General features: G+C 32.3%; 1 protein-coding gene and 1 non-coding gene across 10 annotated transcripts in view; both read right to left on the bottom strand.

Moving 5' to 3' along the window:
• spdi (sperm antigen with calponin homology and coiled-coil domains split discs) overlaps window positions 1-22514 on the bottom strand; it is a 205736-nt gene that overhangs the window by 80631 nt on the left and 102591 nt on the right. For 3 of the 9 annotated variants that reach the window (XM_088230451.1, XM_088230454.1, XM_088230452.1), the window contains exons 2-4: window positions 19835-20042; window positions 16642-16697; window positions 13093-13830 (exon numbers count right to left, since the gene is read on the bottom strand). In XM_088230451.1, the coding sequence (XP_088086577.1) occupies window positions 13093-13830; window positions 16642-16697; window positions 19835-19891 (851 nt within the window). In that variant the 5' untranslated portion in view covers window positions 19892-20042. Of the gene's footprint in view, window positions 1-9157; window positions 9244-13092; window positions 13831-16641; window positions 16698-19834; window positions 20043-22514 lie in introns of those variants that run through there. The other 6 variants (XM_088230455.1, XM_088230459.1, XM_088230460.1 and 3 more) reach the window with 3 other exon arrangements.
• On the bottom strand, window positions 16108-16179 carry TRNAC-GCA (transfer RNA cysteine (anticodon GCA)). Its single transcript has one exon. It is a non-coding gene; the product is annotated as a tRNA-Cys (tRNA).

Raw genomic sequence — 22514 nt, 5'->3', positions numbered from 1 at the left:
ACCATAACTCGATTCTTATTTTTTCAACACAAATTATTTACGACTTTTAGGAAATGGTTTAAAAAATTAGTTAAAAATATATATATTTGAGTAAATGTTAAGAGCTCGTGTGATTCTTTTTTTATTAAAAAAAAATAGTAAAAAAAATAATAAATAAATAAGACACAGGACAGAGTGCGATAGAGAAAAGAGAGGGAGAATGAGTTTCCGCCGGACTCTTGAAATGTGTAGGCATTGAATTAAGTGCAAGTTGTGGTTCTTGTCATGCAGAACACATACATCAGAACCAATATTTATATTACGGTTGAGAAAAGTGCTCGTGTAGACATTACATTAACACACAGCAAGCAGATATCGCGACTTCAAACTGCAAGTCAACCGCTTTGTCAGATTGGGATTGTAACGACCTATATCCGAATAGTTGCATGGCTAAAAGCTGCTGTCTCATTAGCTTAGTATAATATTACCGCTTATTTTTTTAGAAAGCACTTTAATTGATAATTGCCTTCTACCATCACGCCATTTGATAATTATGACTAGATAATTGACGAGATTAAGAAATGGTCACTGAGATGATTTGGTCATGTGGAACGAATGGACAACAAAATAATGGTAAAACATATATACAGGGTGTTCTTGAAACCCTGTCAGATCCATTGAATGCGGATTGAACTTTATCGGTTTAGTATTGTTATTTTTGTATTTAATTCTGCAAATGGCGTGGCGCTATGTGTAAAATATAATAAAATAAAGCAGTTTCTAAATCAATAATGCATTATAAAGTTTATATTTGAAGCACTAACTTTGTGGTTATTCATTATAATAAAATAAATAAAACAACTTTGTTTTTGACCACTAATTTTTATTTTCCACCGACTGGTTTCAAAGCAAACAAGCTTCTTCGTCAAGGTTTACGTAACTAATGAATTGATTCCTTTTTTTATTTTTATCATGTTCACTAAATACTACACGTGGACCCAATAAATCAAGTCGTTTTTTCCTCACACGGGTGGTAATTTTATAGCATTTTTTTCGAAGTTAGACAGGAGAGGACTAAAATAAATATTGTTTATTTGGTTATTAATTATTGTTTTTTTATTATGAATCGCTTTTTTAATTTCTAAGATTTCTATGTTGTCTAATTTTAATATTTTATTTTCAATATGAAGTACTTTTAATCCAGTGTTTTTATTGAAGTTATGATTATTTTCTATCAGATGATTTGCGAATTCAGAAAAATTATTATTATTTACGCATCTTAAGTGTTCTTTTATTATTAGTAAAAATAAAAAAGGAATCAATTCATTAGTTACGTAAACCTTGACGAAGAAGCTTGTTTGCTTTGAAACCGGTCGGTGGAAAATAAAAATTAGTAGTTAAAAACAAAGTTGTTTTATTTATTTTACAATAATGCGTTGTTTGGAAAATGGCGTATGGACCAATATTGTCGCGCAGCGCAGCGGAGATTGCATGACGCTGACGGAGCAAGGGAAGAAGACTGGAAGAGTGACGCCAGGCGCCAAGCGACGAAAGAGCAAGACTGAAACGGAGAAATAAATACGGGCAATGAGTAATTATTCATAACACATGTTGTAATTACGCTATGCTCAATGCTCAGTACCTATGTGCAGACAGCAGACGTTCACTTTATTATTTATTTGCGGATTCAGCTTGTCGAACGCTGCGATTCATTAGAAAATGTATGCATACATTGTGTTTACCTATGTGGGTATGTACCCACGTCAGTAGGAACAGGCGTCAGTGTCGTGTCATACAAAGAGGGAAAATCATTTTAGGTAGGTTACCCACATACTTATAATTCGTGATAAAGGTTTGGAGTTAGTTTTTTAATTATTTATAAATCATATAATACAAAGCATGATACAAATTAATAACATTCCCAGGGCCCCGATTACAATGGGAAGTTAACATTTATCTACAATTTTATCTACAAAGTAAAATGAAGTTTTCGGAAAAGCAGAATATGCACACATTTTTTTATTTTAAACGTGTATTATTATAGGTTACTGGTGAAGATACTTTAAATGTTCATGCAAATATACTCATTTCCGTACACAATTATCATTTTTTTCTCTATAGACGATCGAAAGAGCGGTTATGAATGTCTTCATCGTTATATACTGAGACGGTAAAACTAATATCGATATTTATGTACTATAATGTGTATATTTGTATGAAAATTCAAAGTATCTTCGTTAGTAACCGCTAATTGAACATGTTTAGAAAAAAAATTGTAAATATATTATATTTTTCATACTGAAAACGTCATTTTACTTAGTAGATAAAATTGAAGATAAATTTTAACTTCCCATCAGAATACGTACCCTGGAGTTACTACAACACAATTCGGTACTTAAATAATATTTTACAAATTTATAAAGCGCATATTCAGAATGACAAAGAAACCAAGCATACTAAACATCTTTAGAACTAAATATACCACAACAATATATAAATCAAAAAACTTTTCTTTCACAAACAATATAAATAAATAAAAACGCTTTCAACGGAGGAAGTGGTAAATCTAGTACTAAGGGAGAAAAGGTCATCAACATCACGTGGTACGCAGACGATGCAACCATAGTGCCAGAATCAATTACGATTTACAGCGCATGTTTTACAAGTTTTATCTAGCATCTCAGAAATCGAACATGAGCATTCATCTCAGTCAGTAATTTTTATTCTAATATTTCATAATGTAAATAGTGACACGAGTAATAACGAGTTCAATGGTATCAAGAGATAACGGCTTACTGATCAATCCGAAAAATCGCAGGCGATTATAATTGGTAGCCATAGACATATCTCCTTTATAAATTTCTCAACTTTTCCTACCTCGACCAAAATGAGATTCCTTCCCAAAATTGTGACGCGTTTTGTCTTGTTAGGACATTTAGGTTAGGACAATATACCCTCTTGCATATTAAAAGAAATAAAGTATAATTAAAATCCGATAAACGTGTTTTATTTTGGATACATTACCAAATTTAATATGTTTTATACGTCAATTAGTTCTGGCGCATTGAATAGTGAATTAAGGATTTTGAATAGGACTAAAAGATCGAGATGAGCTGCAGGTCATATATTGTGAAGACCTAAAGAGAAGCGCACAAGACAGATCGGAGTGGCAGAGGAGATACAAACCAATCCAGAGAGAGAATTATCGGAGTTCGTTCTGGCTTCCTGAGTATGATCGAAATGCAGTATTTTTGTTTAATTTTAATATTCATAAAACAATATAAAAAATTGAAAAAAATATTACAGTTAAATACATAACCTAAAAAACAAACGCCGTATCAAAAACCAAAACATGAATGCATGAAGGTCATTCCGATGATACACTGACTGCTGACTGGTAAGAATTACAATGAGCTATTGTTTTTTTCATACTGATTACGGAGCTAAGTTCTCGTGGATTTTATTTGGACTTGTGTAAAACCGCAAGCTGAAGATTAGCTACAAATATTTTAGCCATGACACATTCCGAAAATATGTAATCGTGAAAGTGTATTGAAAGGAAAATATTTTACAATAGCCTCATGGTCATCAGGCTGCAAAGTAACTATATTTGGAAAAAATATTATGTTAACATTTACGTTTCTTGTAAAAACCCCATAGTTCATGATTTTTATAAAAATATCGATTAAATGCCTTGTTATTTTTTTATTACTAACCAATAAAGCGGTTTCGCCTAAGTATGCATCTTCAGGGCCGGTGAATTGTTAAAACACTTAAACTCAAGAACTTCTTAAATTTTTGCCATTTTTTTATAATATGCTATTTAAAACTTTATGCTTTACTTTATTTATCAACAATATTTTGAGTTTGTCCAAACTTTTGTAGACAAGGACTGGATTCAACTCCCTGGGGAGCTGTTAACATTACCATATTACAACAGAGATGAAGAACATTTTTAAAGAAGGTAAATCGATATGATAAATCGATTGATAAATCCACCTGGTCCATGGAGAAGTATAGAAATTGAAAAAATAAAAATGTCAGGCGTTGCCTAGTATGTAGGTAAAATAATTCAATTATATGAATCTCACTCGCATAAATAAAGGTTTCAGCTCTTAACCTTCACAAACATCAACAGATGAAAGAATTGAAGTAATATAGATGTTCAAATATAGTCAGAATGGTGAATATTACACAGTGTGTAAAGTGGCCACTCAAACCAGCCAACGACAGGTCATAAGCCCTGTAGATGCCTAGACATCTATACTACCTTCTTTAAATGTTCTTCATCTCTGTTGTTATATGTTAATAAATGATTACGTTACGAATGACAGAAGACACTAAATTGCTGAAGAAAAATTATCTTCGAAAGAGAAATGTACAATTACGATACTCTTCTCGGTGACCATCATTGAGGGAATGCGGTTCAGTTCATACAAAAAACGAATCAAAACAAGCAAGCAGATTGTTGTCTGGGTATTTCAGATTCAAGCAGACAGTGCCGAGTCGATTGATGTAAATTTATTTGCTGAATTCAAATGTAAACTCAATCGTCGAATTCAATCAAGTATTGTAATAAGCAGGCACTGATAATTTATTATTTTACGTCCGCCGGGTTCGGTTCCCGACACGCTCGACCGACATATTTATTACCGTATTTTTCGGGCCATAAGACGCACTCATTTGTTTTGAAAATTCAACCAAAAATTAGGGTGCGTCTTGTGGTCCGATGTATCTTATCGTCCGCAAAATACGGTACAAGGATGCTTTCACACTGCAATATTTCACATTCCCGAGGCCCGTATTACAATAGGAAGCTAACAGAGTAATCGTCAGTCGTCTGCAAAATAAAATCGAATTTTCCGTTCATAAAATTTTTATATTCACATGAAATTGTTTTTAAAACATGTTTAATGAGAAAGTTCAGTAGTTTTTTATACCTTTTTTATATGTTTTTATTTTATTTTTTGTCACATTTAATGTTTATATCTTTTTAATTTATGAAAACTTAATTGGTCTTTTTATGTTAAAAAATTGTTGTTCTTAGTACTTATTTTGTATGACTGTATGTTTTCTAAATAAAATAAAAAAAATAAAAAAAAATGTTAATCTAGCCGGACCAAAGAGAGGGATTCGAATCCCCCAAAGACCGATTTGGTCAATTTCACTTTAAGTAAAAAAAAATAATAAAATACACGAATAAGTAAAATATGTGAACGCGCAAACATGAATAAATTATTGCACGGTCAAACACTTCCAACGTTTTATTCTCCTGATGCCATATACAAGTAGGCGCTGGGGTTGTTTGGTCCCCCCGTTCGGATCATGTGTAATTTTTGGATGCTTAGTGAGGGAAAAGTTAATAGACTATTAAACTAAACCAAAATATTTTTATGTATCGTATTATCAGCGCTGTGATATTTAAAGTACGTTTATTTTGAAATTACTACGCCTGTGACGTCACACGTTCTAATCGGCGAGTTCTGCTGATTAATAAGTTGGGTTCCCGGAGACCGGAAATCTATTACAACGCTCATCATTAAATTGATTCGGATGAACTTGTGACGTAGTTCGAAGTAGTTAATTTTTTATTAAAATCACTTTTATTTGTTCTTTCATCTATTTTCGGGAACTTCACTTTACAATTATAAGCTCTAATTTTTAGAGAGTATAAGAAAATATTTTTATAAACAATTTCCCGTTGCACTGAACTTCCTGGTTACCGACAGTGGTACTTCAAATTTTCATAAAAATATACACATTTTCGTAGAGAAACTTCGATTTTACTTTATTCGAAGACACTGCTGTTAACTTCATTGGAATTAAAACATAGACGCGCCGCGCCCTACAGAGTAAAATATTTTTAAAAGTACTGAAATGAAAATGCACCTATAGTTTATTTATTTACACCAGGGCTGCATTAAACGATCATGCATACGCTACCAAAGAGATACTAATTTTTGGTAAATAAAAAAGTTTATATTTAACCTCAACGATAAAAAATTCGTTTTTGGTGGATCCCAATCTGATTCTTTCCTTAAATTCCTTATGATATCTACGTATTTATTTCTTTTCACTGGATTTTGGAAAATTCAAAAATAATATTAACTCACATTTAATATATTTTAAAAACGTATTCCTATCAGTGCATCCCTGAAAGGAAGATCCGCTATAGCGTCGCCATGCGTAGTTTGGCGTGTACAAAAATAATATTTATATTCGAATATTAATTGTTTTAAGCTTTGTTAAATCACTCATAAACAAATATTTAAAAATAGAAAGCTACACAATCCTTTTTAAATGATTATCCGAAAGGTTTCGTTATTTTGTTTTCGATTCTAAACGTCACACCTGGCTGGTCGAAGAACGACTAAATACGCGTTGAGAGTGACTGAGCATGAGTGCCATCATTTTTGACGGCTCAGGGCATGCCTATGTGTATTAATATGTCAATGGTTAACTTCCTATTCTGAGGTCCTGGGCCCCGATTGCAATGGAAAGTTAATAGAGTTATCTTCGACTCTCTTTACAGAAAAACCTGTATTTGTATACGAAAATGAGTTTTTAAAAATTTATTTGCATGAAAATTTAAAGTACCTTCGTCGGTAACCCAATTGAACACGTTTAGAAGAAAAAAAATGGATGCATATTTTGCTTTTCATACAAAAAACTTAATTTTACTTTTTAGATAAAATTGAAGATAAATGTTAACTTCCCGTTGTAATCGGGGCCCTGGGCTTGTATTCCAAACGCTCTCGCGGTCGTATTATCTCGAGTATTTACATACAAAATACACGAGAAAAACTGTTTTCTTGTGCCGCGAGAGTGGTTCAGAATAGCACCCCTGGGTTCATAAACGTAGTACTTTATATAATTGGTACACATATTTATTTATATTTTTATGTATGTCATTGCTTTATATTTGTTTTATTATATATTATACTATATTATTTATGTTTAAGTAACATGTATTCTTGGCACATAAATATATATTCTATATTTGTATAATAATGATTTTTAATTTCTTACATTTGATTAGCTAGGCATTTATAATTAAGTAGTTTTAGTTTTTTTTAATGTTGTTGTTATATTAGTATAAGACTAATTACGCTCTAAAGATAGAAAATCTCCATCTTAGAGCAGGCTGTGCCATGTTAGATGGAGACTATCATAAACAGAGAACACTCCGTTTTCATTTTACATTAATTGGTTTTATAAAGATTCCCTGTTATTAATGATGTACATTATTTTTTTGCAATAAATTTATAAATAAAAATAAATAAATATGGATCTCACCCACATCAATAAAGGTTTCGGTTTTTTTACTTCGTAAAAGTCAAAACGTGGAAGAGTTGAGAAAATGTTGATGTACAAACAGGGAGAATTGTGAATGTCACACAGTGTGGAAAGCGGTCACTTAAATCATCCAATGACATGTCATTAACCCAGTAAATGCCTAGACTGTATTCCTTTCTCAAAAATATTTTTTTCTAGCTGTTGCTATAAATTTAAATACAGAAGATATTATCTTCCATATTGAAAGGCGTTTGTGACGCACTCACTCACTCACTGCCTTTGGACATTCCGAGACAGTTTGCAATAAGTATAATATAAAATGTATTATTTATATGAGTGGGCAATAGGCATTGTTTATAACAATGCTTTGAATAATATATAAGATGAATCATTCATTCATCCAACTAATTCCAAGGATGCGAGTTTTAATTATTAGAAATAAAATATTGACAATCAATACAACAATAAACGAATTAAATTATTTTCTTAAAAATATATTATTGAAATCAGGGTTGTCACCGATTACAATATACAATGAGGCTGACGATAGACTTCTCAATGTAATCAAATCGAATTTTCTATCTTTTATTAAGAGCCAACTGATTATGCGCTCTGTAGCTAGGAGTTGAGATGTTTACTGTACAGCGCCCTCGAGGTGATATGACGAAAATGGTGCTATAAATAATAGGCAGAATGGTTAAAGTTACACGGTGTGTAAAGTGGCCGTGGCCACTTAAACTAGCCAATGACAGGTCATAAGCCCTGTAGATATCCAGACTTCTCTATTACCTTCTATAAAATGTTCTTCATCTCTGTTGTAATATGTTAATGTTAACAGCTCCCCCGGGAGATGAATCCAGTCCTTGTCCACAATAATTTGGACAAACTCAAAATATTGTTTAAGAAATTAAATAAATAAAATTATTGAATTACCTAGATGCATCTTTAATAGAACTTCTATTCTACATTAACAGATTTTTATTTATTTTTGTTTAGAGCGAGTCATGAAGTTTTTCGTAAAATCGCACTTTTTTTAAATACGAGGTTGTGAAAGTTAACAAGCGATTTGTGGAATTAATATTTTAAGATAACTTGAAATTTCAATCAAATATTAACAAGCGTATGAAAAGTTGAAATATATTAAATTTCTTACAGATAATATTTTTTTATATAAAAATTTTGATCTTCCGAAAACCGGGAATAAGAATGAATTATTTGTTTTTTCCATTTATAAGAACGCTCCACTCCGCGTTACAACTTACAACCCGAACAACAAAAAAACAGTTTATTATGTAGGTAGAACAAGACTGTATGTAATATTCTTCATTTTAAATATCATAGAAAGAAAATATAAAGGTCAATCCAATCGTAATACCTAACTAATTGAGTAAGGTGTGACAAGAAAATCAACAAAGTTGTTGTTTAAAAAACAAGGCGGGCGATGTTTTCTACGGCTGTGTTAAAAACCGGTTGTATTTTTCCAATAATAAAAGACCTAATATCATACGAACTAGATAAAAAATAAAACTAAAAGCGTATGAATACTGTGTGCATTTCAATTTCACCAAGCCAGCCAATGAAGCTCTCGCAAGAAATGACGGACGAACACCTGTTAATATGCTTAATGACACACTAATAAAACACAGACACTTAGAAAAACATCACAGTTAATGCACTCACTATCTGAAATAAAACCACGAATATAACTTTATTTAAATTGCACTCAATAATTATACTTTCAATCGACGCGACGTAGCATTACAAAACAAGAAAGTAATAATTCTTTATCGACAAACAAAATGCACGGCGAAGACGCTTTCCTTACGCACACCGTTCGAATGCCGCGATGCTCGGACAGATCACAGTAGTTTATTTATTTTACCTTTCATTAACGAAACTGAATTGTTTTAAAAATCTATTAGCAACATTTAAGACGACACACCGCGTTCAAAACTTACAATAACTGTCAGTTGCGCAGACAGGCGCGGGAGGCGGACGAAATACGAAAACATAAACATTGTGTTACCATTAAAGTATGCTGCTTTACCGACATACGTTAAAATCAAACAAAGATGGCGCCGGTAACGCTCATGTCAAACGGCGGTAAATGCAAAAAGTGAATTGAGTCACTAGACTTGTCAATATTTCAGTCTTATTTTATTTTCTTAGACCAGTTTTTTTTCCAAATACAACGTTAAAAAATAATTGTAAAAAAAAATATATATATAAGCTCAGAGTTATTCCAGAATAACAAAAGTTTTTAATGTGTAGGTACTTTTTATATGACTGAATCTTCCCTAAAACCGTACGTTAGAAAATAATTATTTGGTGCTATAATTTAATAAAATAAGACATTAAAAATATCAGATGAGATAAAAAGAATTATATTATTCTTTCATACTGGTAACAAAAAAAAATCATATACATAAATTAAACATATGTATATGATCGAGGTGTAATTTATTATTGAGAAAACACGAAGCGTGTATCTTTGGGTATTGTATCAAAACAATGGCGCAGCTGACGATAAAAAGGGTGAGTTACATAATACTATTTGTCCATGATATTAATCACAGAAATGGATAAACGGGAGGGGTTGAAAATATGAATGCTTAGTCATCACCACACCTAGGAAAATAGTCCGATTCGAACAAAACATATCCAAGGGGAGTACTATTTTTTATTTATAAATTATTTTATCTTTGTACGGCGTATTTTCTAGACTACAAATAAAAGAAATCTTGGACTTAAAAAACATTTATAGAAAAACGTAAATAAGTAGGTACATTATTTGTCGTTTTGAAACTCGATCTGTTACTGAAATATTTTTATGACGCAATGTGTAAAGAATGTATTTTTGTGTTAACTCGATATTTTCCCAGTATTTTAAATACTACACAAATACTGAGTCGAAAAATCCGTAGACAGACGGCAAATTAATATAAATTGTAGGTATTATACGTTATTATTGTAGGTATTGAGTATTATAAGTTATTATACCTCTACGCAAACAGCGCACTAAATTCGATGAACGTCCATTTGCGGTCGCAGGCCCTACGGCATAGAATGCTCTCCCAGCAGAAGTCCGAAACTGTGAGAGTGAAGTGATGTTTCGGAAGAAACTTAAAACCCCCTTGTTCTCTAAAGCATTTGAATAAATTCTTAGCATGTGGTGACAAAGTACATTATTTTTCTTAAATTAAAAAGTTAAAATTAATTTTATTTTTTTATATAATCACTTTGTAAAGCGCCCTTGGGGTATTATTATTACGAAAATGGCGCTATATAAGTTATCCATAATTATTATTACTGACATTTGATGGAAGAAGCAAACTTAGAAATCTCCACCAAAAACGAAAAATGAGTTATTGATGCCAAAATAAACTTTACATAAAAACCTGCCTACCTAAACGATAGCGTAATTCAAAGCCGTCTCTCAATCTTACAAAAACGGCAATACTTGACACCGCAAACTTAGCATTCTCCATTGAGTTGGTGAGCATAATAAATTACATATCCCACAATCAGCCAATCACACACTAGAATTTTTTCGAAAACAACATGGTCGCCTCATACATTTGGAAGTTGGTTGTGATTTTTTGAGAGCGAAGTTTTAGTTGCAATATTATAAAATTAAGGTGTTTCAAGTACAAAAAAGTTGCAGTCAATAATTATGGATATCCATCCTACCACAGCTATAAATTAAATGGCTAAAAAAGTTCTTAGAAATACGAAAAATAACAAAAGAAATATTGATAAAAAAAAGAAGCGAAGAATATATTTATTTTATTTATTTAACTTTAGTTAAGAAAATATTTGATTATTGTTTGATTTATTTAACACGGTTCACTCATTTTACATGCGATATTTTTTTACTTTTTTATATTCTACCTGGTATGTTTAACAATACAATATTCGATATTGTATTGTTAAACATATGTTTTTAAAAAACCTGTCTGCTAAGTACAGTTTGTTTCTTTAAAAAATGGTGTCTCTTATTTTATTTTTGAATAAACTCTTTCTTCCATGAATAACCTATTTTTTTACTGTACCTCCATTTTACTTTTACCATACCAACCTCAATATTATCTACAAATCCTCAAATATTTTCAGAACATAATTAAACAATTTTTGTGCGTACTTACTATGGGCATGCAGCTTTGTTAGTTATGATTATGTCTTTGAAGTCAGTTATACAAAATAAAAATGTCAGCATTTCTTTAAAGTATAAAGCAAATTTAGATATCTCCATCTAGTAATAAGCAAAATTAAAAATATCCTTCCTCTTGATTATGCAAAATTAGATTTCTCCACATTTTTGTAACATTTAAAAAAAATCTTTTTCCTATTGCACTTATTTTTTTAAAGTATTTTCATTATGAATCCATGTTTTCCAAAATGACACATATTTAATTTAAGTGTTAAGTTTTTCGCAAATATCTCAGTAACTCCCTCAATGAAAATTTCTAAGCATGCTTCTATTCTAATACCCTCATTTATTTTCTATTTCCTCTCAAAAATTTTATGCGAATAAATTTTCTCAGCAGACTTTATTTTTAGAGAATTGGGTTTTAATTTAGTAAAATGCTGAGTCTCCGATTGAAATACAGGGTGTTCATTAAACCCTTTCACATCCGAAACCATGATGATCAATATGAGCAAGAAGACCTATTGACACATTAAAATATTTTTGTAGAACGAATAAAAATTTTAAAACATATATTTAAAAAAAGCAAATAGTTGTTTACTTCTGAATGAGAAACGAGGGGGGTGAGTGGGGAGTCTGATACTGCGCCGCGTTCCCTTCATTTCTCCCCTGCAGAAGTAAGCAACCATGTGTTTTTTTTTAATATTTTATAATATGTAATCTTGCCCATACTGATAATCGTGATTTCGGATGTGATAGGGTTTAAAGAACACCTGTATACAACGTAAAGATACATAAAAAACAATAATAGGTAGGTAAAAGAAGTAGTTCACTGCGCTTTCTTTTGCAAAAGTTACAAAACCATTTTAGTAAGACAGACGCATGGAGTCAATACGTTTCGTGCAAATATAATGTTTAATGTGCTGTAATAAATAAGCATTATCTCGAAAAACGTGAGCTATGAAACATCGTGAAATGCATTGTACAATAATGATAATATTTATTAATAGTATTGATTGTCATTTTAAAACATAATAAGTACCTACCAAACAAAAGGGAATCTCAACAATGGGGTCAAATACGAACTGCTTGTGAATATGCTCATATCCTATAACCCATAAAAACGCCTCTGATAGGCCAGAAATAAAGTTTGCTGCAAATTTCATCAATGTATATGTAAAAATATTGTAAAATTTATTTGATTATTTCAATTTGGCAAACGATATGAAAAGTGTTAATGTAGCAAAACACCAAAATAAGTATTTTCTCTTCGCCGATGCACGCTCCTTAAATAGAGCAAGTCATTGAAAAATATATGAGAGCTTCTCTATACTTCTGCTTTAGGTCCTTCGATTAGAGATCAGACATAAAACACGGGCTGCCAACGAAATGTCAGTACTGGACATCCAGGACTAGAGAACCTGATACCTTGTAAAGGATCTCAGGAGGCAAAGTAGTAATATCGTACAATATAATGTAAACTGCAAGTAACGCGGAACTACGAGTAGGATTGTTGACAAAAATACATAAAATAAAATTCAGCAGAGTTACGAATTACGACACACAAATGAAAAAAGTTACTGATATTGCATATCCATAAGCAGAGCGAATTAAACCTTTATAATTTTGTTATAATTAAACAATAAAAAAAAAAGGAAACAGTTTCATACCTTCGAATATTCCTCAATGACGTTGTTCTCGAAGATTCCAAGACGGTCTTTAACGCCTCGGAGTTGACTTTATTCCTGGCTTCATTAAATCCGCCATCGTCTTCTTCTTGCAGAATATCGTTGTTGTTTATAGTTTTTAAAATCCGAAGATTCGGCACTGACTTGGACGCCGAGAACCCTGAAGATTTATTTCCCGCGGGTACGCTCGTAAATCTGATGAATTTCGGTTTAGGAGCACCGCGCTTATCATCAACAGACGTCTTTCTAGAAAACGATAGGAGAGAAAACCTGGATGGTTTGTCTTTGATGCTTGGAATTAGGCGTCCGTCATTTTTGGCTTGCGGCGGATTCGAGCCTTCTGAGTTTGTTTCAGCGCTTGATAATGATGGCGATACTCCTGTAGGCTTGCCTTTTTTGGAAGTTATCAAAGGAGTCAACGAAGGCCTGACTTTCTTTTTAACTTCTGTACCTTGAGGTGTTGCCCTTTGCGGTTTGTCTGGGGCGGAGTTTTTGGTGGGTTCACTTTGGTTTTTTTGTGAGATCGATAGTGAAGAGTTCGTTAATTTGGTTATGTCGGCACTTTGCGGACGGCGAAAGCGACTTCCAGAAGGATTTCCAGTGATGGCTTTCGATTTGGAACTGATAGTTTCATTATAAATGGAGCTTCTGGTTATACCGGAAACTTGTCCAGTATCTGCTGAATTAACTTCCTTGGTGGAAAGAGCTCCGGTGCTGTTTCTGAAATAAAAAACATTTTTATAATAAATATTTTGAAGGAGATAGATAGAATGGACACGTCGATAGTCGGAATAATCGGCGTGGGTACATGACAGTACTCTCTGTTTACCCCATACAATGAAGCCTTTTACTGACGAAAACACAATGTTAATCATATAATTTTGATGAATTACCAAGTTCATCAATTAAATACTACGAAAAAAACGAAAAAAATACTAATTATATATTTTGGTCATTCATACTACTGTATAATTAATAATATTATCTCTTTTATGTTAGACAGAAAATAAATAAATAGAAGAAATATGGGCGTTTCAGTTAAGGCACAATGTGATGCCAACAATGTTTTTTGAGTATGGCCAAATGTTGTTGTTCACGCCAGCTGGTGCAGGGTTTTCGCTTCGACGGTCTCGCCAATCTCGGGTGACATGCGAACGAGGAAAAAGACACACAGTTTCTTCAAAATATTATTTATTTTCTAATTCCGCAATGTCACATAAATCATAATTGAAAATAGTCTGAAAAAGTTGAGCCGGTACATATTCATTAAATACACAAATCAGCTCAAATAAAACCACAGGGCAATCACACCCTCACACTCGCAACTCGTAACACTCGAGGATGCGAACAAGCCTCGCCTGTCACTTAGGACCTTCCGTCATCGTCTCTAGAGGCTCACTATTGAATGTCACAGAAATAATCATTATTGTAACTGTTCTAAAAGATAACCGCAGTTTCTTTAAATGATTACATAGGTACACATTTACCTAATACACGTAACACTCGAGGATGCGTACACTCCTCGCCTGCTACGGTCTGACTTTCCGTCAGCAATTCTACAAGCGCCCTTGCAGACTTTAAGAAGAAGACTAAAGCTTGTTCCTCTCCCACAAGCTTTTCAAAAACTATTTCAATTGCATTCTACAAAAAATATTGATATTTTACTGCCAAACAAAATATTTCTAAGACCTTTTCAAACAATTACAAGATTTCTCTTCCTCAATAAATTAAATTATATGTGACATCCTGGACACAAAACAATAAACTAAACTAGGATCTTAAAACTTAAGTATAGGACAAATGCCCGGTTCTTTAAAATATTACATAAAAAATACAAGGGTACAAAGTATACACAGAAAAATAAATATCTCAACTTCAGTAGACGACATTTAAAAGGGCATAAAACAATAATTCACGCAAAGCCGAACAATAACATCTGAAATTGCTAGTCGGTATACAAAATCAACCAATAAAGCGTTCTTTGTAAAGTATTACTTTAACCCGCCAAATCTTCGGAACGAAGTTAGTAATTTAAATTCGTTCTGTAAAGAATTATTTAATTAACGAAATATTGCTCAATTTAGTTTTGGCCCCAACAGTTGTAGACCGGTGAATGTTACACAGTGTGTAAAGTGGCCACTTAAACCGGCCAAGTACAGGTCATGAGCACTGTAAACGCCTAGACTTCCATATGGAATTTCCATTCCCTTCTCAAAACGTTTTTCCTCTCTGTTGCAACAAATTTGGATTTAAATAAGTTCCTAGGGAGGAAACCCGGCCTCTCTACAAACATTTGGACATACTCAAAATACTGTTGGTTAAACTAATTGGAATAAAAAATGGACAATTGTTTTTATGCGTTGCCTAGTGGGTGAATTGGTTCAGCCGCATGAATCTCACCCACATGATAAAGGTTTTAGCTCTTATACTTCACAAAAGTCAAAAGATGGAAGAGTTGAGGAAATGTGGATGGTTGACATAGGCAGAATGGTGAAAGTTACACAGTGTGTAAAGTGACCACTTAAACCAGTCAATAAGAGATAAAAAGGCCCGTAAATGCCTATTTAGACATCAATATTCCCTCTGTTGCAACAAATTTAGACAATGTGATGTAATTAATATTTATAATCGATGAACTTAATAAGGCATAATCAAAATAATGATGAATGTTACACAATGTGTAAAGGGATCACTTCAAAAAGCCAATGATACGTCTTAAATCACGTATATGCATGCCTAGACTTTCATTTTCCCTCCTCAAAAATATCATTGATCTCTGTTGAGAAAATCAATTTGACAGTCACGACCGTAAAACGTTACTAACATAAATATGTTGAAATGGATTTAAATTTTTAAAGAGGCTAAAGATTTTCGTAATTCTTTATACTAAACAATTTAATAAGCTTATATTCTTAAGAATGTAAAAAATTAAATAAAAAATAATAATTACTGTCAAATAATTTATTCCAAAATAAAATAAAACAAAAATATTCGGTGAGGGGACACCCGGGTTTGAACCGGGGACCTCTCGATCTGCAGTCGAATGCTCTACCACTGAGCTATATCCCCGATGTGAAGAGCCTCGATAAAACATAACAAGTTTTAAACACGCAGATAAGACTATTTAACAGTACTGACATCTATGGAAGAAAAATGTACAATTCGAAAATCTCGATAATGGTGTATTTCTTCGCTTAAACTGTTACCGGAATAAATTCATAGATGACAGTAAATAATACTAAAAAAATAAATCAAATCGAAAGTAATTGATCGAAACATCGGACAATTTTTTTTCCCTTTATTAGGGCCTTTTACTAAAACATGGCAACTTAGGCCGAAAACAAGTTACATGCATTTAAAAATTTAAATAAGCTTATAAACAACAAAACCAGGAAGTAAAATGAAAAACAAAATGTACGCAAAAATAAAAATAATACGCATTTACAATAATAACATATTTTATTTTGTATGGCCGCATAATTTTACTGCGCGTGCTAATAACTAAATTAATTGTTAAATAATAATATTTACCCTATCCCGGATCTAGCGCCATTTTGGGAGCGCCCATCCCGCATGTCGTTTTTGCGCTGAAAAGAAAAAAATATATTATTAATAATTTAAGTCACGGATGTTTGTTATTTTAAATAAATACATAAATATTTTTATAATTATACAGACACTAACATATTATTTGAATATAAACATTCCCCCGACATTTAGACAACCATAAAGTAGGTACAATGTCATTCAGAATAGGTATTTTGTAGTTACAATACATAAATGAATACGGTTCCTTATAGAAAACGTCGAAAAATCGGTTTACGTAACAAAAATTGACGTTTTGTGAGTGAGCACATCCGGTCTGGTTGACCCAAAAAGTTTGAAGTTTAACAATGAAAGGGTTTTTTACAAAAACTGCACAGTTGAAATTGGAATGTTTTCTCATGAACCGCAAAAAACATGCTTTTTTTTACTATGATATTAATTTACAACGTTTTTTGCAGATAATGAGAAAACATTCCAATTTCCGTTACGCAATTTTTGTAGAAAACCATGAAAAAAAAAAACATTATATTGATTTGTTTGAAAACAGACAAAATGGCCCGCTTGCGAAAAGGACAAAACAATTTATTTCACACATTTTGACGAAAACTCAATTTTAAACTATATTTTGGAGAAACTGGCCCTAGTAGAACAAATGTTAATCGACAGTTGCAAGAAAATCTTAAAAGTACGCATTCCCATAAGTTATAGTCCTTAAAATATAGCTTGATTAGAATGACAGCTGTTAAAGTAAAGTCATTAGTGATGGAAAATTAATACCTTAATACCCATACACAATTCCTCTTTCTTCTCTAACTCATATAGTGTCCATGCGGCTCGACTGTGGAATCATCTCCCATCCACCATCAAAGATGTTACTTCATTATCTCTGTTTAAATCACGTCTGAAGAAACATCTCCTTTCTCTTCCTTAATCTCTCCTCCTTTCCTTTTTCCTCTTTCCGCTTTTTTCCTTTTTCCCATTGAGTAATAGTTTTGATTTAAGGTAATTTATAAACAAATACGTTTATTTCTATTTTTATATATTTTTCACTTTTTAATTTTATTTTTTTTTGTTTTCTATTGAATATGTTCTGTAACTTGAATTATAAAAATAAAACTTTTATTTTATTGGTTGGTTGGAAGAAATTGCCATTTGGCAATAAGCCCGCCAATGTACAAATAACATTATGTACAAAAAGTTAAATAAATAAATAAATAAATAAAATTAGTGATCACTGATTTTCATGCAATCGTGAAACTCTTGTTTTCGAAAATTTATATAAAAACGCAAAAACAAGCCTATCATAGTGTGTTTAACACAATTGTTCACCAAAAAATAAGACTATTATACTTTTTTCATCACAACATCAAATGAGTTATTTTTTTATTCGATCAATTTACAAGGATCGATTTGTCCCATCTCTAACGTTTTTGCAAAATGATTTAACTTAGGAAGAACGCCGTTAATAATTAGGTTTATTTAATTTTTTTTTAGTTTTAAAGCGGATTTTATATATTTATGTTGATTTATGTGTCAAGCATTTTTAAAAAAATAAATTAACACGCCAGGTACGAATGATTTTTCGTGTGTCAATATAAATAACTCCTTTGACGTTACTACAAAGTTATGTCGTCACTTTTTCTGACAAATGTCATTCTAATCGAGCTATATTTGAAGGACTATAGATAAACTATTCTGATTTTATAAAACATATAAACGGGAAAACGAGGATAAAAATAGGCAAACAATTATATTTTTTGGCTGATAGAATGCGATTACTCGTACGAATGTGTGGCAAAACTAGGTGCGGTATACATCGAGTGTCGTGCAAAATACAATGGTGCTGTGATTTGATCTTTTGGACATGTAAAGTAAACAATGTTGATTTTTTTATGCACGCGACGATAGTAACCAAAAAACAAAATAAATATTTTAAAATATAGTAGGTCGGAATAATGCCGCCCGTTTATAAGAAGGTGCATGATGTGGAACAAGCGAGGTTTGAGTGTAAATAAAAGTGATTTTTAGTTCTATTCTTTATGGGTATATTTATGGGTTACAAAATGAATGGAATGATATTGAATGCAATGGGATATACTAAGAGAAATTATATAACTAAGCACTGAAAAAATATTTACTCTTGTGTGGCTGTGATGTCACACTAGTCGACATAGGACACAAGACTTGATATATCTCTCTTATTTTTTTAAATGATGAATTCGTATTTTTTGCAATCTTCAAATGGACATTTTCACACCCGATTTGGAAAGTAAAAATTGAAAAACTATGCTAAATGTTAATACAAAAAATATTTATCCTTGCTACGCGAAGAATGAATGTCCGCTAATTCAGCAACACATCTATAATGATACCTTACACAAGAAAGAGCACGAAGATAGAAGTCATAACAAGGAAGACAGAGACGCTGTTCTGCGGCGGGTGTTGTCTAAAATAGGTTTAGTCTTCAGTCGGTTGATGACAATGATGGGGGATGCACGCGCGTAAAATGAGAGGCGTATTTGTGGTTTTTTATTTATTTTGCTATAACAGGGCTAAATTATATGTTTATTAGCATAAATTATGGAACAGGATTTATTAAACAGTATGTCTCCATGTTTTTCATTTTTTTCAAATGTCTGAATTTTAGAATATTCTGTCTTTTACTAGTGGTAACACCATGTTACATCACCGCGCAAAGGGATTATTTACCACAGTCTTTTAAGAGTTAAATAACATTTTAATATAGGTAAAAAATCTATTTATTCAAATATATTTTTTATTTTAATATTTTTGTTTATTTATTTGGTTCACAGCAAAACCTGGAATAAGTCATATACCCGTATGCTGAGACAAAACTTAAGGTGAGGAAAGTACATTCTATTGTCTTCACCTTCGGGTTATTCTCCGCATTTGAGATTAGAATGTACTTTCCTCACCTTAAGTTTTGTCTCTGCATACGGGTAATAAACATTTTTGCAGTCCTGTGCAGCAATCCACTTGGTTCCTTGGTTGCATTGACCAACATAATAAATGGAAACCGTTCATGAAGTTTATGGGTTTCAGAGATCTGTTCAGTTCACTGTATGTACAGTGAACATCTTTACATTTTATTATTATTGTTGATGAAAACCATAAATCTTTAAGCAGGGTAGAGCTATTTAAATAATAAAAAACTCACCGATTTATCAACGGAGTAATGTTGCCAGTTGAAAATGGAATAAAAAGCCTTTTTCATTTGCAATCCGGGGTTGCCAGTGAGTCACTATTATTCACACATACACATATCTTAGCCTAACACTTGATACTTTCGTTCGGAATCGGGGTTAGTTATGTTACATTCCACATTTTTACAATTCTTGCGAGTTCACTATTAATAATTGCTCCAACTAATTACAATTACAAATCGCATTACTTATTTACACGAAAATAAATCAGTGTAACTATTTTAATCGGTCGATTATTTCACAGTATCACCATTTTTCTGGTCGATTTATCACAAGCAATCAATTAATTGAGGTGCGTTCAATTAAGTTTCTTTATAAAGCGTTTGATTTATTAACTCAATTAATTTTTACAGCAAATAAAATACGAAGTAAATAAATTATTAAATCCATTAAGTTTTGTTTGCTGAAGTGACAAATTATCTAACATAAATGCATACTAAGCGTGTTTTCGTCTTATTTATGATATTATATGAACAACTGTGATAACAAAAGAATCTAAAAGTCATCTTTGTAGCTTTTCACACGCACACAATTTTATAACAATACAAAGTATAACCTCTTCATGTAGGTTCTGCAGGGCAGACGATGGAAGGCGTAACAAACTTAGGTTTTTAATTTTTCTACTCGTAAGTGTTTGGTCACGTCTTTCGCTAGGGCCAAAAAACATTGTTTTTTCGCTACAAAATGAATGAACAGAATCTGATACGAACATCAAATGTTAAGGATCTGGGCGTTAGATTTATTCACCCAGCATTTCAGGAACACAAAGAGACAATCAGTGGTAATGCATTGAAGATGTTAGGATTCGTTCTGCGTACTGCCTGGGTTTTTGAAAATACCCGCGGACTGAGAACTCTTTACAACTCCTTGGTTCGAACTAGACTCGAGAGTGGCTCGATGGTTTGGGAGCCACATGAACTGAAGTACTCTCTTATGATAGAGAAAATCTAAAAGAAGTTTCCGAGATATCTCTACATGAGAGAGTGCGGGTATTATCCTTGGCTCTACCCGGCCGATTTTCTCCTGGATATGCTTGGCTACATAAGTTTAGAGACTAGAAGGAATGTGTATTTGACGGCACATTTTTATCGATTGCTGCGCGGTATGGTCGATAATCCTGAGATTATGATGAGCATTGGTTTGTATGTTCCTGATAATTACCTAAGACAGCGTCAGCATATATTATTTCATATTCCGATACACAGGACCAACCTGTCGATGGTTTTGCCTGTTGGAAAGGCTACCGCTAAGCTGAACAACGTCGCTCTGGATATTGATCTGTTCCATGTATCCGAAGGGATTTTCTGGAGCAGGATTCTCCTACTACTTTGAACTAAACTAAATTAAAAACTAACTAAAGTGAACAAAAAACTGTATATATTATGAAATGCATGAATAAATAAATATAATTACCATTCACCATCTTTGAAAAAGTTCAAAAGGTTTGTTCTATGGGAACAAAACCCTACATTAAATATATCAGATACGTGGGAATAACTATCGCCGAGTTCATGAAGTCTGTTTAATACGGCATTACAAGTATACACTGTCCGTGAATTGTTGCTACAAAACGGTGGCACCTGTCATTCTTCCGGCACCCTGAAGTTTATGAGAGATCAGGACAATCCCATATTGAATTTACAATTTTGAATAAATTTAAAAGGTCTATAATTTTTCTTCTATCGTTAAGTTTTAAAAAAATTAATGTTTTTTGTAAAAAATCGTAATTTAAAAATTCATGACTGATTCTAAGTATGTATATATGTTTGTGTATGTGCGTTCATGTGTGTGTGCATGGATGGCTCGGGGAGTGCATTCGCTATTTTTATTTATTACCAATGATAACTTCCATGGAAAACGCAAATGTTATCAATTATTCTTTTCTCACTTGAGTTTCTTTTTTATTTATTTTTTTGTCACATTTAATGTTAAAATCTTTTGCATAATTTATGAAAATTTTATTGGTCTTTTTATGTTAGAAAATCTTTTTTTTAAATATTTTTTATGTATGACTGTATGTTTTCTGAATAAAATAAAAAAAAAAATATTGATTTCGCACATAAAACAAGACAAGTAGTAAAAAACCTGGCACCTCACGCAGCGTTAATAACATAAAAAACAATTAAATTGAACACAGACAAAAGCAAATTACTATCGCAGGTTTTTATGTTAATGCAGGTATAATTTCTTTATGTCATGTGATCTAAGTTCCGTCATATTGATTATAGATTGCATTTCCTTTGGCGAGCTAATCCCACAACACAGCCCACACTTTCACACTAACAGTATAATAATATGTAAAAGTCAACGTGCAAAGATACAAAATTCTCCAAAATCTTTTTTATTTTTATTCTTTAAATTATTTATATTTAAACCTGAAACCATCATACCACCTTGCCGGTACAGTTAAAGATAAATTCTCTCTAGCGATTACGAAGAGTAACACTACCGACCCCCTTCAAGTTTTGGGTAGGTACATCGATATGAAACAAGGGGAAGCGTACGTTACGGTCTACGTATCTACGCACTGAAATGACATAGCTTCAGTATGATGTCATAGTTGAAGATAAAAGTCTCCCGACAGACTAATAAGATACACTACCGATCCCCTCACCACCCAAGTTTTGATATAAG

The sequence above is a fragment of the Micrasema longulum genome, unplaced genomic scaffold, assembly GCF_059751315.1.
Source record: "Micrasema longulum isolate JH-2025_06_02 unplaced genomic scaffold, ASM5975131v1 h1tg000769l, whole genome shotgun sequence".
In the NCBI taxonomy this organism is placed as follows: Eukaryota; Metazoa; Arthropoda; class Insecta; order Trichoptera; family Brachycentridae; genus Micrasema; species Micrasema longulum.
Note: the sequence above shows the minus strand (reverse complement) of the source record. Positions and strands in the feature narration are given on the sequence as shown.